At 37.1% G+C, this 15,854-nt stretch overlaps 4 protein-coding genes across 4 annotated transcripts; 1 reads left to right on the forward strand and 3 right to left on the reverse strand.

The window, feature by feature from the left end:
• Window positions 1-367: 367 nt before the first annotated feature.
• On the forward strand, window positions 368-750 carry LOC140972218 (protein RADIALIS-like 3). Its single transcript, XM_073434669.1, has one exon. It carries the CDS (start codon window positions 422-424, stop codon window positions 647-649), a length of 228 nt encoding a protein of 75 aa, XP_073290770.1. The 5' UTR covers window positions 368-421; the 3' UTR covers window positions 650-750.
• Window positions 751-4,446: 3,696 nt separating this feature from the next.
• On the reverse strand, window positions 4,447-4,965 carry LOC140972540 (uncharacterized). Its single transcript, XM_073434954.1, has 2 exons — window positions 4,646-4,965; window positions 4,447-4,549 (listed from the first exon to the last, which is right to left on the reverse strand). Exons 1-2 carry the CDS (start codon window positions 4,963-4,965, stop codon window positions 4,447-4,449), a joined length of 423 nt encoding a protein of 140 aa, XP_073291055.1.
• A 192-nt stretch (window positions 4,966-5,157) lies between these two features.
• LOC140972541 (uncharacterized) lies at window positions 5,158-7,815 on the reverse strand. Its single transcript, XM_073434955.1, has 3 exons — window positions 7,658-7,815; window positions 5,532-7,549; window positions 5,158-5,480 (listed from the first exon to the last, which is right to left on the reverse strand). The coding sequence occupies exons 1-3, from the start codon at window positions 7,813-7,815 to the stop codon at window positions 5,158-5,160; spliced, it is 2,499 nt and encodes an 832-aa protein (XP_073291056.1).
• A 4,388-nt stretch (window positions 7,816-12,203) lies between these two features.
• On the reverse strand, window positions 12,204-14,672 carry LOC140972219 (transcription factor RADIALIS-like). Its single transcript, XM_073434670.1, has 2 exons — window positions 14,300-14,672; window positions 12,204-12,536 (listed from the first exon to the last, which is right to left on the reverse strand). The coding sequence occupies exons 1-2, from the start codon at window positions 14,551-14,553 to the stop codon at window positions 12,512-12,514; spliced, it is 279 nt and encodes a 92-aa protein (XP_073290771.1). The 5' UTR covers window positions 14,554-14,672; the 3' UTR covers window positions 12,204-12,511.
• Window positions 14,673-15,854: the final 1,182 nt, after the last annotated feature.

Genomic DNA, 15,854 nt, shown 5'->3' on the forward strand with positions numbered 1-15,854 from the left:
TTGGGGGATTAAAACCGAAAACCAAACCGAAAAACCGAATTTCATAAATTTTAAAACCGTAACCGACCGAAAAACCGAACCATTTAAACCGAATTATTCGGTTCGGTCGGTTTTTTCTGTTTTCCGGATTTTATGCCCACCCCTACCCAAAATTTATATTTAAATTTCGAAAATAAAATATAAGTTCTCTTCAAAATGTAGTAAAATCACTCGACCCACTAAGTTAATTAATTAGCCAGCTACTTGTGGTCGTGGTGCAGACGAGTCACTCATTCCAACTTTAGCCAAATATAGAGATTCCCCCTACCCCACCCCCACCCCACCCCACCCCCGCAGTATATAAAAGGGCAGCCCATGCAAAATTTTCTACAATCATCCCAACTCAAAACACATATCGATCAGTTTCGTTTTCTTGGATATCATGGCCTCAAGTTCACTGAGTTCAACCGGGTGGACGCCCCAAGAAAACAAACTGTTCGAGAAGGCATTGGCTCGCTTCGACAAGGACACCCCCGACCGCTGGCATAACATAGCCCAGGCCATGGGCGGCGGCAAATCCGCCGAGGAGGTGAAAAGGCATTTCGAGATTCTGATGGAGGATCTCCGGCGAATCGAGTCCGGCTACGTGCCGTTTCCCACCTACAGATGAAAAATTAAAAGGGTTCGTATATTATTATTTATTTAGGTATATTTTTGTGAAGGATACTCTTTTTTGTTTTGATATTCTTTATTCATTGACTTTATTTTCAGGTCCATCATTCTTTTTTCTTTCTTTTGGAGCTTTTGGGTTCTTGTTTGTTCACTCATGCATGCAAGGGCATATCCCAATCATATCACTATTATCAAAATATCCCACTCTTTTATTTTATATATATATATAATCCTAACTCGTGGTAAAAAAATGTAAAAAAATATTTAAATTTATTGGAGTCATCTACCGACTTTTTTCCTTAATAAATTTGTTTAAATGATTGGATTAAAGCTTTTAAAAATCTCCAAATATGAGTCTCAAAAAAATTATGAAGACATTGGAAAATGTATAATTTTAGAATATCGAACTCAGAAAACGTAATATATATATAACATTTATTTCTTGTTTAATTGACAGGATTATATTCCATAATATTTTCGGATCGGAAGATGGAAATGCATTTCAAGAATCATCAGCTCTTTACTCATATATATAAGAGGAGCCTACTGATGACTTCAGAAACAACTTTTTTTTTTTTTTTTTTAATATTTCGAATCATTTCGAATTTTATATTTTAAGTAGCCGTATTGTAATCTTCTTTCGTATGTAATTTTTGTATGCATCTTCGTAACTAATTATTAAAAGCAATATTATTAAGCAAAGTATGTACGAATTCAAATATGATAACCAATTAATTAAGCTTAATTACTCGGTGTATAATCAGACATCGTGACAATTAATTAAGCTTACTAGCTATATTACATTTATAGAAGATGAGATTTCAAATAAAATATACAAAGGCCAGGAGTGTTAGTTTTTGTTTCGAGAGTTTTGGGAAAATATGATTATTAATTCTGTAGGTGCCAAATTATATATAATAAAAATTATCAGGAAAAAAATAATCTTAAACTTTAAAAATAGCGTATTTTTACTAAAATGTAATGTATAATGGGATTTGGTTTAAAATGATAATAACAATTTTTTTTCTGCGAAAGAGGAAGTTTCTATTGGAGAAATTTCAAAATAAGATAAAGTCGGGAAAAAAAAAGATAATATTCAATTTTGTTCTTATATTTATTTTTTTGGAAGCATGAATGTTAGCTTTTCATCTCCCGTGCTCTCGTCTTCGAAAATTCTCAACATTTCTAGCGTGATGCACCTATCCAACATACTTGAGGGAAAAAAATTATAAAAAATGGTTTATAATGATTTCTACTGCACTTGTGTCACGCCCCGAAACTCGGGATTTGACATCGGCATCGTTTAACAATCACACAATTGAAAACAACCAGCCTCGTAACATAGTATAAACCGAAAATCAGTTTATTAATCATAATTCTCAAAATCAAAGTTTTTACAACTGAAATAAAATAAAATATGCGGAAACGTCTTACATAAGATTTAAAGCACTAAAATTTGAAAATCCTTCCCTACCAATCTCGAAAATAAAAAAATTCACCAGCCCCAAAATTGTTCGGATTCCTCTTCCTCAACCTGTTCTTCGGATTTATCTAGGGAAGGTTGTAAGTGGTGAGTATTTTGAGAAATACTCAGCAAGTGGGAGTCGTTCGAGCACATAAAACAACATGCAATTTTCGAAAATATATATATCATGCAAACATAACTCACATCACGTGCACATCATTGACCCGACACTGAGATTCATCTACTTTCAATGGTTTACTGATATCAGTCCCTAATTTTTACTCCTCTAAGGGGACGAGATCGTATAGCGGTTATATCCCCCACCGCGTAAGGGTACGTATGGTTGGGATTCCCACCCATTACAAGTTAAATTCTCACAGTGTCAAAACATTACTCATGCCAAAAATCGTAACCAGAAGGGTGTAAAAGAAGAATTGTACTCGACCGAATTTTTGGCCAAAAACGAAAACACATGCACCGAAAATTCAAAAATTTAAAACAAGTCCACTTACCTTAAATTTTTGAGAAAAACGTGAAAAAAGATAGGTTTCCTTGCACTGGAATTTTCGAAATTCCTACTTCGACGGCTGGACGGCGGCAGCACTTCGCGGCTCTCGCAAATCCTAAGGAAACTAGGGGGAAGGAACTCGAAAATTTGGAGTAGAAAATGGTGTGATTTTCGAGTTATAGGGCCCTCCTATTTATAGGGGTTGGCTGCTATCGTGATCAAGAATTATAGTTGCATTTGAACTCTGAATCAAATATTCATCTAGAATCATGATCTATCCGTGATATTGGGTGATAACCGAAATCTACATCTTTTTATCCCACAAATTTCGAAATTATGTAATATATTCACCATTAAATTCGAATTCTAGGGATTTTATTATCCTTTGCTTGATCTTTTATCCCGGTATCTCATTATCAACTCAAATCTTCGATCTTTATCTGCTTATATTCGAAATTCCTTATGAAATTTCTTGGATTGTGATATATTTATTCATCCCAAAATTTCAAGTTGCAACGTAATCAATACCATCTTAAATTTCGAGCTTAATAATTCTGCACACGATAAAATTATCTACACAACTTAGATAACCTTAAAAATTTTATATTCTGAATGATTTAAATATTAATATCCAAGATTACACCATCCTAGTATAATCACATTAATAAAAGATATGATCACGATTGTACAAAATCCCGGGTTTTACATCCCTCCCTCCTTATGGGAAGTTTCGTCCTCGAAACTTGGGTTGGCTTGGTCTATGAAGAGGTACGGGTATTGGTCCCTCATCCTTTCTTCTAGCTCCCACGTGGCTTCTCTTTCTTTGTGCTTAGACCATTGCACCTTGACGTAGGGAATGATTCGTCGCCTTAGTACTTGGTCCTTGGTATCCACAATTCTAATGGGAACTTCTTCGTACTTCAGCTCTTCTCCCAAGTTACTTTCGATCATGAGCGGTTCTGCTTCCAACACGTGGCTTGGGTCCGAGATGTATTTCCGTAGTTGGGACACGTGAAAAACGTTGTGAATTCTAGACATGCTTGTTGGCAGTGCTAATCTGTATGCTAGCGTGTCCACTTTTTCCAAAATCTCAAAGGGTCCCACATAACGAGGGTTCAGCTTCTCAGCTTTACTGAATCGGACCACTCCTTTCATAGGCGAAACTTTTACGTAAGCCTTCTCGCCAATGTTGAATTCTACTGGCCTTCTTTTCAGGTCTGCCCAACTCTTTTGTCGATCTTGAGCTGCCTTGAGTTTCTCTCGGACTACTGTAACCTTGTCTATTGTTATCTGTACGAGCTTGGGTCCTACTATTGCTTTTTCTCCCACTTCATCCCAATATAAGGGTGATCGGCATTTTCCTCCCATACAGAGCTTCGTATGGGGCCATCCCAATACTGCTGTGATAGCTGTTATTATAGGCAAACTCGATCAAGGGTAGATGATTGCTCCAGTTGCTACTGAATTCTATGGCGCAGGCTCGCAGCATGTCTTCCAGGGTTTGAATTGTTCTCTCAGTTTGGCCATCGATTTGTGGATGATAGGCCGTACTAAGAGTCACTTTCGTTCCCATGGCCCTCTGAAAGCTCTTCCAAAAACGTGAGATTGGGTCTCTGTCAGACAGGATGCTCACTGGTACCCCATGAATTCGTACAACATTGTCCATATACAGTGTGGCCAACTTGTCCAGATTGTAGTTCATCCGGACGGGTAGAAAGTGTGCGGATTTTGTAAGCCTATCAACAATTACCCATATTTCGTCCTGACCTTGCCTCGACTTCGGTAACTCTACCACAAAGTCCATGGAGATATGTTCCCATTTCTATTCAGGTATCTCCAACGGTTGCAATAATCCTCCAGGTCGTTGGTGCTCTGCTTTGACCTGTTGACACCCTCGGCATTTAGCGACAAATTCTACCACGTCCCTTTTCATTCCATTCCACCAAAAATTGCTCTTAAGATCTCTGTACATTTTTGTACTCCCTGGATGGACTGAAAATTTGGACTTGTGTGCTTCTGACAGTATTTCTTGGCGAAGGTTATCGCTGTCTGATACACACAGTCGTCCTTTCATCCATAAGAAGACTCCTTTGTCATCGATTTGTAGATCTTGAGACTTCCCACTTTCAACTTGTCCCTTAATTTTCTTTAGCTCAGGGTCTCGGTCCTGGTTTAACTTGACTATCTCTTGCAGACATGGCCTCGCGGAGAGTGAGGCCAGAGTGATCTTGCTCTCTTTTTTCCGACTCAGAGCATCGGCCACCTTGTTCGCTTTACCCGGATGGTAACTAATAGTCAGGTCGTAATCCTTCAGGAGTTCGATCCACCGTCTTTGCCTCATATTAAGTTCTTTTTGGGTGAACAAGTACTTGAGGCTCTGGTGATCTGTGAAAATTTCGCACTTGGCGCCATAGAGATAGTGCCTCCAAATTTTTAAGGCAAAGACAACTGATGCAAGCTCCAGGTCATGCGTAGGGTAGTTCTGCTCGTGCGGTTTCAACTGCCTTGATGCGTAGGCGATCACTCTTCCCTCTTACATGAGTACGCATCCCAAGCCTTCCTTAGATGCGTCACTGTAGATGGTGAATTCCATATCTTCAGTGGGTAGGATGAGTACTGGCGTGTATGCGAGCTTTTCTTTTAATGTCTGAAAACTTTTCTCGCAACCTTCGTCCCAGACGAACTTAGAATTCTTCTGAGTGAGTTTAGTCAGTGGTATGGCGATTGAGGAAAAACCTTCTACGTATTTTCTGTAATAACCTGCCAGTCCAAAGAAACTCTTGATGTCGGTGGCGTTCTTAGGCTTTGGCCACTCTGTAATTGCCTCGACCTTCTTGGGGTCCACTGATACTCCTGCTTCAGAGATCACATGTCCTAAAAAGGATACTCTCTTTAGTCAGAACTCACATTTCTTAAACTTAGCATAGAGCTCATTCTCTCTCAACGTCTGCAGTGTAAGGCGGAGGTGCTCTTCGTGATCTTTCTCATTGGAAGAATAGACGAGGATGTCATCAATAAATACAACTATGAACTGATCCAGGAATGGCTTGAACACTCTATTCATTAAGTCCATGAAGGCTGCAGGCGCATTGGTCAGCCCAAAAGGCATCACTGTGAACTCATAATGCCCATATCTTTTTCGAAAAGCTGTTTTGGGGATGTCTTCAGCCCTGACTTTCAGTTGGTGGTATCCTGTCCTCAGATCCAATTTAGAAAAGACTGCGGCTCCTTTCAGCTGATCAAATAGGTCGTCTATCCTTGGTAGAGGGTACTTGTTCTTGATAGTGATCTTGTTCAGTTCCCTATAGTCAATGCACAATCTCATACTCCCATCTTTCTTCTTTACAAAGAGTATTGGCGCTCCCCATGGGGACACAATAGGTCGAATTCGCTTTTTGTCCAGCAATTCTTGGAGTTGCTCTTTTAGATCCTTGAGTTCAGCTGGCGCCATCCTGTAAGGTGCTTTAGAAATTGGTGCTGCACCATGAACCAGATTAATTTCGAACTCAACTTCGTGCTCCGGGACTGTCCCTGGGAGTTCTTCTAGAAAAACATCCGGGAACTCACATACTATTGGGATGTCTTCTATTCTCAGTTCGACTTCTCCTTGCACTTCGCTGATCATTGCTAGGTAGATGTCTTCTCCGGATTTCATGGCCCTCCATGCTTGGGAAGCGGAAAGGAGTGATTTTCGTTCCTTGGATTTATCGTGATACACGATCTCTTCCTGATTCAGGGTTCGGAGTTTAACTCTTTTCCCTTTACAGTCCACCATTGCATTATTTTTTGCTAACCAATCCATTCCTAGAATGATGTCGAAGTCGGCCAGAATTAATTGTATTAAGTCTGCGCTGAAAGTCTGATTACCGATACTGATCATACAGTCCCTGTGAATATCATGAGTTTCGATGGTCTTACTTGCAGGTGTGGCTATTCGAAAAGGTTCGGCTAGTGATTCGGGCTTAAGTCCTAATTTCTTAGCAAATCTTTTAGACATAAAGGAATGCGTAGCATCACAATCAAATAACGTGTAAGCAGGTACTTTTTGAATTAGGATGGTACATGACACAACTTCATTGGCGTCGTCGGCCTCTTCTTGAGTCATAGCAAAGACCCTGGCGTTAGGTTTGCTTTCATTTGGCTTGTTAAGGTTAGCTCCTGTATTTGTCCCAGTTCCCTTGTTGGGCCCGGCTGCTTGGTTTGCAGTAGTAGGACATTCGGCAATTCGGTGCCCCGCTTTCCCACATCCGAAGCATACACCATTAGTTCTTCGGCACTCCCCTGTGTGTTTGAAATGGCACGTTGGGCACGGCTTGGGTCCTTGATAGTTGGCCGTTGAGGGTTGCCCTGAAGCAAGTCCGCCTGATTGATTGGGTTTCCTGAGCTTCTGACCACTCTGAGAAGACTGACCGATATGAGGACACTTGTTCTTATTTTCTCCTTCTCTTCGGCGGATGTCGGTTTCAGCTCGGATAGCTACGCCCATCAGGTCTGGAAAGTTGTCGGGTTGGTAGACTGCTAGAGCTGATTGGATCCAGCTGTTCAATCCCTTTTTGAAGCGATGTAATTTCAAAGCTTCGTCCGCCATGATTGCCGGAGGATAAGATCCAAGGGCATTGAACTGGGAGGTGTATTCTACAACTGACATATCCGGAGTTTGAGTGAGATTTTCAAACTCACTCAATTTCTGCAGTCTGAATTCGGCTGGATAATACTGTTTCAGAAAAACTTCTCGAAATTGTTGCCATGTGATTGGTCCTGCAGCTGTCATGGCTGGCGAGATTGCTTCCCACCACTTACCTGCTCTATCCTCCAAGAAAGGCACAGTCACGTCCACTCTCAGTGCCTCGGGAACTTCCAATAGTCGATGCTGAGTCTCTACACTTTTCAGCCAACTCTGGTTGACTTCAGGGTCTGCATCTCCACTGAAGGTTGGACACATGTTCTTACGGATTGATTCATAGTGGAACTTGATCTCATTTGGTGGTGGAGGTGGTGGTGGCTGATTGGCGTTCTGGTTTCCCAACCCTTACAGTGTAGTCGCCACAATGGTGGCTATGGCCATAAGATCAGCTCGGCTTAGGTTGACTGTAGGCGGGGGTCCATTTCCCTGTCCATCCTCCTGTCTGCCTTCACGGTCGGTATTAGCATAACGCGGGTTGTGGTTCTGTATCGGGGGTCTGCCGGCCATTTCCTACAATTACAAGTTCCAAGAATTTGCTGTACGAGTAGAGTTCATGCAACAGATTGTGCGGAAATAAATTGAAATCAATGGAACAAATAAAATATTTTATTGATTTCTCAAAAGAATTAAAATGGACATGACCAATCTAAAGGAAATAAATCAATGTACTGAATTTTGAAAAAAAAACGTAGCTACAATGGAAAAAAATAACTCCTAGAACAAGAAAAAAGTCACTAAGACACCCTAGTCTAATCTTCTATCTCCCCATCTCCAATGGCTGCTATAGGCTCCTCTATCTCTATAGGCTCTTCCTCTTCTGGCTCCTCATCCGGCTCTCCTTCCTGAAGTAGCTCTACCATCTGAGTGAGCTGGGCATTTTCGGCATTAAGTTGTGCCACCTGCGTCTTTAACTCCAGGATATCTGCCTCTGCCTCGTCCAACAGATCACTGGTATGCTGCTGGCTCTGCTCATGATCTGCCTTATCCTGTTTGCTCTTGTTCCTCGGAGTGTTAACCTGCTGAGTCAGATGCTGGCTCACATTTGCAAGGCTGCTCATAGCCTCGCTTAAATTCTCCAGTCTTTTCTTGCTCCTAGCATTTAGCTGCTTTTCTTCCTCCAACTCTTTACGGTACCGCTCGACATCTTCTTGCAGCTTCCTCTCTCGATACAGGCCATGCTCGATGTCATCCCTCAAATCCATGTTATCTCCTCTCACCAGCTCTCCCTGATAGATTGCGTTGTTCAGCTGGGCATGTATTTCCTCTTTTTTTGTGGCTAGGGCCGTAATCTCCTGTTTTCTCTCGCCTAACCTGGCTCTAAGTCGCTTTATTAGGCGCGACTGATTACCAAGGGCAAGCTGCTTCATGTGGATGGCAGCTTGGGCACGAGTGCGGAACTGTGGAGCCATTTCCTGAAAAAAAAAATGCTCAGAATGTGACAGAATAAAATATCAGGAACAAATAGAGTAGGGTACCGAAAAATTAAAAATTTTCTAAAATTTCCAAAAATGAAAAGTTTTGAGATAGAAATATGGATTCGAAGCATATGTTGAGAGGATTCCAAAACAGTTGACGGAATCGAATTCGGAGTTTCCTACGAAAAGTTATAGGGGTTACGAAACTTTCCTAAAACGGCAAAAACGGGGTTTCGGAGGCCTAAACGAAAGAATTTCGCGATTTTGACCCCTATCTCACTACTTTAGGGTGGTGATTATCGATCGTTGGGCCGTTTCGGAGGGAATAGCGACGGCCTCGAGTAAAAATTCTTCCGAAAATTTTTCGTTTTTTTTTTCGAAAATCGATTCCTCCACTTGGATTATGAACCTGGCGGCTCTTATACCACTTAAATGTCACGCCCCGAAACTCGGGATTTGACATCGGCGTCGTTTAACAATCACACAATTGAAAACAACCAGCCTCGTAGCATAGTATAAACCGAAAACCAGTTTATTAATCATAATTCTCAAAATCAAAGTCTTTACAACTGAAATAAAATAAAATATGCGGAAACGTCTTACATAAGATTTAAAGCACTAAAATTTGAAAATCCTTCCCTACCAATCTCGAAAATAAAAAAATTCACCAGCCCCAAAATTGTTCGGATTCCTCTTCCTCAACCTGTTCTTTGGATTTATCCGGGGAATGTTGTAAGGGATGAGTATTTTGAGAAATACTCAGCAAGTGGGAGTCGTTCGAGCACATAAAACAACATGCAATTTTTGAAAATATATATCATGCAAACATAACTCACATCACGTGCACATCATTGACCCGACACTGAGATTCATCTACTTTCAATGATTTACTGATATCAATCCCTAATTTTTACTCCTCTAAGGGGACGAGACCGTATAGCGGTTATATCCCCCACCGCGTAAGGGTACGTATGGTTGGGATTCCCACCCATATCAAGTTGAATTCTCACAGTGTTAAAACATTACTCATGCCAAAAATGGTAACCAGAAGGGTGTAGAAGAAGAATTGTACTCGACCGAATTTTCGGCCAAAAACGAAAACACATGCACCGAAAATTCAACAATTTAAAACAAGCCCACTTACCTTAAATTCTTGAGAAAAACGTGAAAAAGAGAGGTTTCCTTGCACTGGAATTTTCGAAATTCCTACTTCGACGGCTGGACGGCGGCAGCACTTCGCGGCTCTCGAAAATCCTAAGGAAACTAGGGGGAAGGAACTAGAAAATTTGGAGTAGAAAATGGTGTGATTTTCTAGTTATAGGGCCCTTCTATTTATAGGGGTTGGCTGCTATCGTGATCAAGAGTTATAGTTGCATTTGAACTCTGAATCAAATCTTCATCTAGAATCATGATCTATCCGTGATATTAGGTGATAACTGAAATCTACATCTTTTTATCCCACAAATTTCGAAATTATGTAATATATTCACCATTAAATTCGAATTCTAGGGATTTTATTATCCTTTACTTGATCTTTTATCCCGGTATCTCATTATCAACTCAAATCTTCTATCTTTATCTGCTTATATTCGAAATCCCTTATTAAATTTCTTGGATTGTGATATATTTATTCATCCCAAAATTTCAAGTTGCAACGTAATCAATACCATCTTAAATTTCGAGCTTCATAATTCTGCACACGATAAAATTATCTACACAACTTAGATAACCTTAAAAATTTTATATTCTGAATTATTTAAATATTAATATCCAAGATTACACCACCCTTGTATAATCATATTAATAAAAGATATGATCACGATTGTACAAAATCCCGGGTTTTACAACTTGTGTAAAAAAATCGAGGTTCACTGTGAATTTGCGTTTGTGCGGACTTGAGCTCAGGACGCAACATCTAGAATATTTCTACATTGTTATCTATACTTTAGAGTATTCAAACTTTATATGATAAATTAATTATTATTATTATTATTTTTATTATTATTATTATTGTAGATTCTTGTTATTCAATGTTACCCCATTCATCCGTTCAGAACAAATAAAAAGTCCAATTCGAATTAAAATCCATGCACAAGGTGGCCATATGCCTGAGCTAGTTCTAAAATAAAAGAAAAGACCAAAATATGAAAAAACCAAAGGATTTTTCTAGCTTTTGGGTCTTAAGGTTCAACTGTATATATTTTAGAAAAGAATCTGTGCGAGAATCCAAGGATCGGATATGCGGATTGTTATATTTTACAAGATCCTTCTATTACTTGTAGTTTCAAGATAATAAAGTAAAAAAATACCGATTCATAAAATCATACATCCCTATTCATTTGTGAGAAGAGGTGGTTTTCTGTGCAACGGTTTTACGGATCTATGTCTGTGAGATAGGTCTACTTGGTCTATATATGCAATGAAAACTGGAAAAACAATAATTTTGACATAAAAAATAATATTTTGTACTCAACTCATCATATATCACACAATATTTCTTTATAACATAATTAAAAAAATCATACTTTTGCAGTGAAATATAATACACGTTAAACATAACAAGTAACATTTTTTTTACTCAAATCAACACATATTAACAATATATTTTATCGTAACATAACTAACAAAAAATGATATTTTTGCAGTGAAAAACACTATTTTGTACATAAAAAGTAATATTTTTTGTAATTACGGTAAGAGATTCGTCTCACAATGTTAACCTTTGAAATTGTCTCACGTGAGTTTTGTGTGATGCGAATCAATTTGGATGGTACCAATTTTTGCTATATATAAAGATTGGACTTACAATCCTAATTATAACGAGTTCAAAACTCATTGTAACAAACAAACCTTCACCACAACTAAGAAAAAAAGTATGTCTGTTGTGAGACAATCTTGTGGATCTATATTTGTGAGACAGCTCAATTCGATTTATATTTTTCTTGAAATATAATACTTTTGATATATAAATTAATATTTTTTACGGAACATTGTAGAATCTCCCATGAAGTTTTGTGGGAAAAAATTCACCCAATCCATTTATTAAGAAATAAAATATCGAAAGAATAATAATGCATAGAGGGAGGCCCATTCATCTTTGTTCGGTGAGTGAACAAGATATGGATATGTCGCACATATTTTGAATTGTTCCATGTTGACTATAAATTTTGACTATAAATATCGGTAAGATTGATCCGTCTCACAGGTAAAGATTCATGAGACCGTCTCACAAAAGATCTACTCTTGCATCAATTATAAGACTCAAGATTTTAAATTCCAAATATATTAAACTTTTGAAATACATGTTACAAAAATATTTTGAATGCAAATTTTGGACAAAAACTAATAATCTATGTTACTCTGAAAAGTCTCGATCATATAAATTTAATTAATGTATTTCATTTTCCCACTTTTCCCTTAAATAAAAATTAACAATAAAATTATATAATACAACAAATTCAAATTAAAGGAACACGCATATTGATGTTGGAAATCGTTAGAATTCTTTGGGGCAAACTCTAACGTGAGACATATGTCAGAAATGTCTTATTCATGGACTATAAAAGATTACAGACTGGGAGTCTTCCTATTATTATTAATTGAGAGAATTTGGATAAAATAAATATAATTATGGAAGAATCATCATTATAATAATTTATGATTCTTCCATACAATTTCTAAATTTATAATTTAATTAATACTTAATATTTAATAGACTCTTTATATTTTTCGGTAATCTCATGAAAATGACGGATAGATGAATCTTCGATATTTCGATGTTCCACGATTCATCGCATGTTCACGATCCTCATCCTGCACGGGAATATAATACTTGCAATTAATTATCCAAAAAAATATGAAATTGTCAATTGAGAAATTTCGAATATATATATATAGTTTTGATATGCTGCACACCTACCGTGCACACCTATGTGAGCACCGATGAGGTGTCACTCACCCATTGGATGTGATGAAATATAGAAAAATTATGTATCCAATGGGCGAGCGACACCTCATCGGTGCTCACATAGGTGTACACGGTAGGTGTGCAGCATATCAAATCTCTATATATATATATATATACATATATATATATGTATGTATGTATGTATGATATTTTGGCACTTGTTGTTGATCAAATCACGGACGTTCACATCAGTTGTCTCTTCACAAATCTTTTCGAGTCTTGAGAAGGATGATGCATTAGCGGCACCTAGGGATGTAAATGAACCAAACCGTTTGCGAGCTATTCGAAGCTCGACTGGATAAAAAGCTCGTTTGAGTTTGTTTGTTAATCATATAAAATCAAGCCCAAGCTCGATTTTGAGCTTGAAAATTTAATCAAACCAAGCTCAAGCTTAAGGATATTTGGCTCGTGAGCTCGCAAACATGTTCGATAATAGGCTCGCGAGCTCGAGCTCGGCTCGTTTAGGTGGCTCGTAAGCTCGTGCTCCAGCTCGAGTCATTTAGGTTGCTCGTAAGCTTGAGCTTGACTCATTTGTTGAGTTGACAAATAAAAATATTAGTACTAATGTCAATGGAAGGAACTGAATATAAGACATGTTTGAAAAAATGATGAATTCACACCATTTAGTCACAATTACATTTTTAATCTTATTTGCATATCATTATACTAAAATTTTCTTTAAAATACAATAAATAAAATAAATTAACAGAAATACATCAACTTATTTTTTTCCCTAAAAAGTTACATAACCAAGTCATATACAAGTTGAGTAACTTTACTATTAGTCTATGAAGGTTAATTAAAAATTTTACATGCTAAATTGATATGCTATTTGACATGAATCAATAATTTAAGTTAATTATGTCGAATTCATTTCATAATAATGTTCTGTCTTCGATCTACTATATTTAATGAACATTCTAGATGTATATAATGAATATTCTAGATGTATGATTTTGGTGATATCAGTATATAATGAATATTCTAGATGTATGATTTTAGAATGTTCAATAATATACTGATTTATGTTTTTTTAGCTCTTATTTGTGTCGTTTTGGTTATTTATGAATGAATTTATATTTTTATGTCTGATTTAAAATTAGTTTATAGATATATTTAATTTTTAACAAGCTCGATCCAAACTCAAACTCAAACTCAAAGTCAAGCTCAATTCTATGCTTATCGAGCTCGAAAACGAGACGAGCTCAAGCCAGGCTTGTTAAACATGCTAAACAAGCTATTAATGAATCAAGCTCGAGCCTAGCTTGATTAACATGCTAAACAAGCTTTTAACGAGTCGAGTTCGAGCTTTTCTCGAGCTCAGTAATTTCAATACAAATCGAGCTCGAGCCTGATAATAGAAGCTCGAATCGAGCTCGAGCTCGAGCCTCAAACAATCTTAAACAAACCAAACTCAAGCCTGATACTGTTTGGTATGGTTTGGATTGTTTACATCCCTAGCGGCGCCTATGACGTGCGCACCAAGAATACCAAATTATACATATATGTGTATATATTATTATTGTGTGTGTGAAACAATATGACTTTTAAAAATATTAAAGATGCCATAAATCAAAATATTTTAAATTGGAGAAATAATGTGTCCAACCTTTGTGCTTCCCCGTTGGTGGTCCTGTAGTTAGGAAATGGCACTCTACCACTCTCAATATACTTGACATCTTCCACAAGGATTTCGTAATGTCTCTTCACTTCATCGGGGGTTCGCCCGCCGACGGTCTTCGCCACATTGGCCCAACGATCTGGAGTGTCCTTGTCAAACACGGCCAACGCCTTCTCGAAGGCCTCGTTCTCCATGGCAGTCCAAGAGCTGCCTGAGGTATGGGTCATCGAGGTCGATGCCATCGATAAATCGAGAAAAACCTGAGAGCAGAGACAAGGGAGATGAGGATGGAACTGTTGATAAAATGAGGGAAGGTAGGCTCCCCTCAAGTTGGTCCAGAATGAAGTGAACTCGAGGAGTTTGGACTCTGGATGCGTGAAAGAGTTTGGAATTGTTGCATATTTATAAGCTGGCTTTACGGATGACGTCATCCTTTAAAATTATAGTAATATGATATAAAAACTTATTTGAAGTAATCCAAGTATTTAATAAACAGTGATATAGATTGGCAAAATAATAAAAAGAACTATATGTTGAAAAATAATATTCTAATATTGAATATTTGAATATTGAATTTTGAATATTTGAATGTTGAATATTATGTAAAATTAGGTGTTGAATATTGAAATTTGTGTGTGATGATGAAGGTAATGTGTAATTTATTTTTGGATTATTTGTAAAAAATTTTTATAAATAGATCTCTCATTTGTGAAGAAAATCACAATCGAGTTGAGAGAAAAATATTATAAAGTGTGTAGTGTGATAATTTTGAGAGTTTGAGATTTTTACTTTTTACCGTAAATTTTTACTTTTTCACAACACGTTATCAGCACGAAGCTCTAAAAGTCCTCCATATTTTCTAAGCTCCAAAACAGAAGAAAAAGATAACAAAAGTAATAATATATTTTACTGTTTATTTATTTATTGTTTATATACTTAATATATAATATAATGTTATAATAAAATAAATATTTCAAAAACTTGTTATAAATCCTGGGAGGATGTTAAGACGACATCTCACACTCCCGGTAAGGGATACGACAAGTATAAAAGTCTATAAGGTTTTTAAACAAAATATCTTATGACACCTCATTATAATATTGTGATATGATATACATAATTATTTAAAACATTACTAATATTATATACACCATATTATTATTATAAAATTATACAAATACATACATTTATTTTCTTGTACATCAACGGTCATAAACGGTAACAAAACGGCTAGTTTTTGCCATATAAATATGATCTCACAAACACATTCAATCACTCCAACTTTCTCTTCTTCTCTAAAATTATTCTTCTTCATCAAATTTTTGAAATAAAAAAAAAGATGGCTTTCACAAATTTATTTTTAATTATTTTGGTTATAATACGCACGAATCTTGTACTTATCGGAGAATATCCTCCTAGTGTGTTTTCTTTATTTTTACGAATGCTTGTTTTTGTTGCTTATCCATTATTTTGTATTGCAATATTCATTAACTAATAAAATGCATCTTAATTATTTTTAGTACCACCATGTCAAACTTGACAA

This window comes from Primulina huaijiensis, chromosome 3, assembly GCF_012295235.1.
Source record: "Primulina huaijiensis isolate GDHJ02 chromosome 3, ASM1229523v2, whole genome shotgun sequence".
In the NCBI taxonomy this organism is placed as follows: Eukaryota; Viridiplantae; Streptophyta; class Magnoliopsida; order Lamiales; family Gesneriaceae; genus Primulina; species Primulina huaijiensis.

Bases quoted from the DNA above. Each gene is read 5' to 3' on its own strand.
- LOC140972218 (XM_073434669.1), top strand. From the start codon at position 422: ATGGCCTCAAGTTCACTGAGTTCAACCGGGTGGACGCCCCAAGAAAAC.
- LOC140972540 (XM_073434954.1), bottom strand. From the start codon at position 4,965: ATGAGGCAAAGACGGTGGATCGAACTCCTGAAGGATTACGACCTGACT. The intron at 4,550-4,645 runs GTCAGAAGCACA...TGGAATGAAAAG, and splicing joins AACCTTCGCCAAGAAATACT to GGACGTGGTAGAATTTGTCG.
- LOC140972541 (XM_073434955.1), bottom strand. From the start codon at position 7,815: ATGGCCGGCAGACCCCCGATACAGAACCACAACCCGCGTTATGCTAAT. The intron at 7,550-7,657 runs GTAAGGGTTGGG...TCCAACCTTCAG, and splicing joins ACCATTGTGGCGACTACACT to TGGAGATGCAGACCCTGAAG. The intron at 5,481-5,531 runs GTGAGTTCTGAC...TGATCTCTGAAG, and splicing joins CTATGCTAAGTTTAAGAAAT to CAGGAGTATCAGTGGACCCC.
- LOC140972219 (XM_073434670.1), bottom strand. From the start codon at position 14,553: ATGGCATCGACCTCGATGACCCATACCTCAGGCAGCTCTTGGACTGCC. The intron at 12,537-14,299 runs GTTGGACACATT...ATTCCCGTGCAG, and splicing joins ACCAACGGGGAAGCACAAAG to GATGAGGATCGTGAACATGC.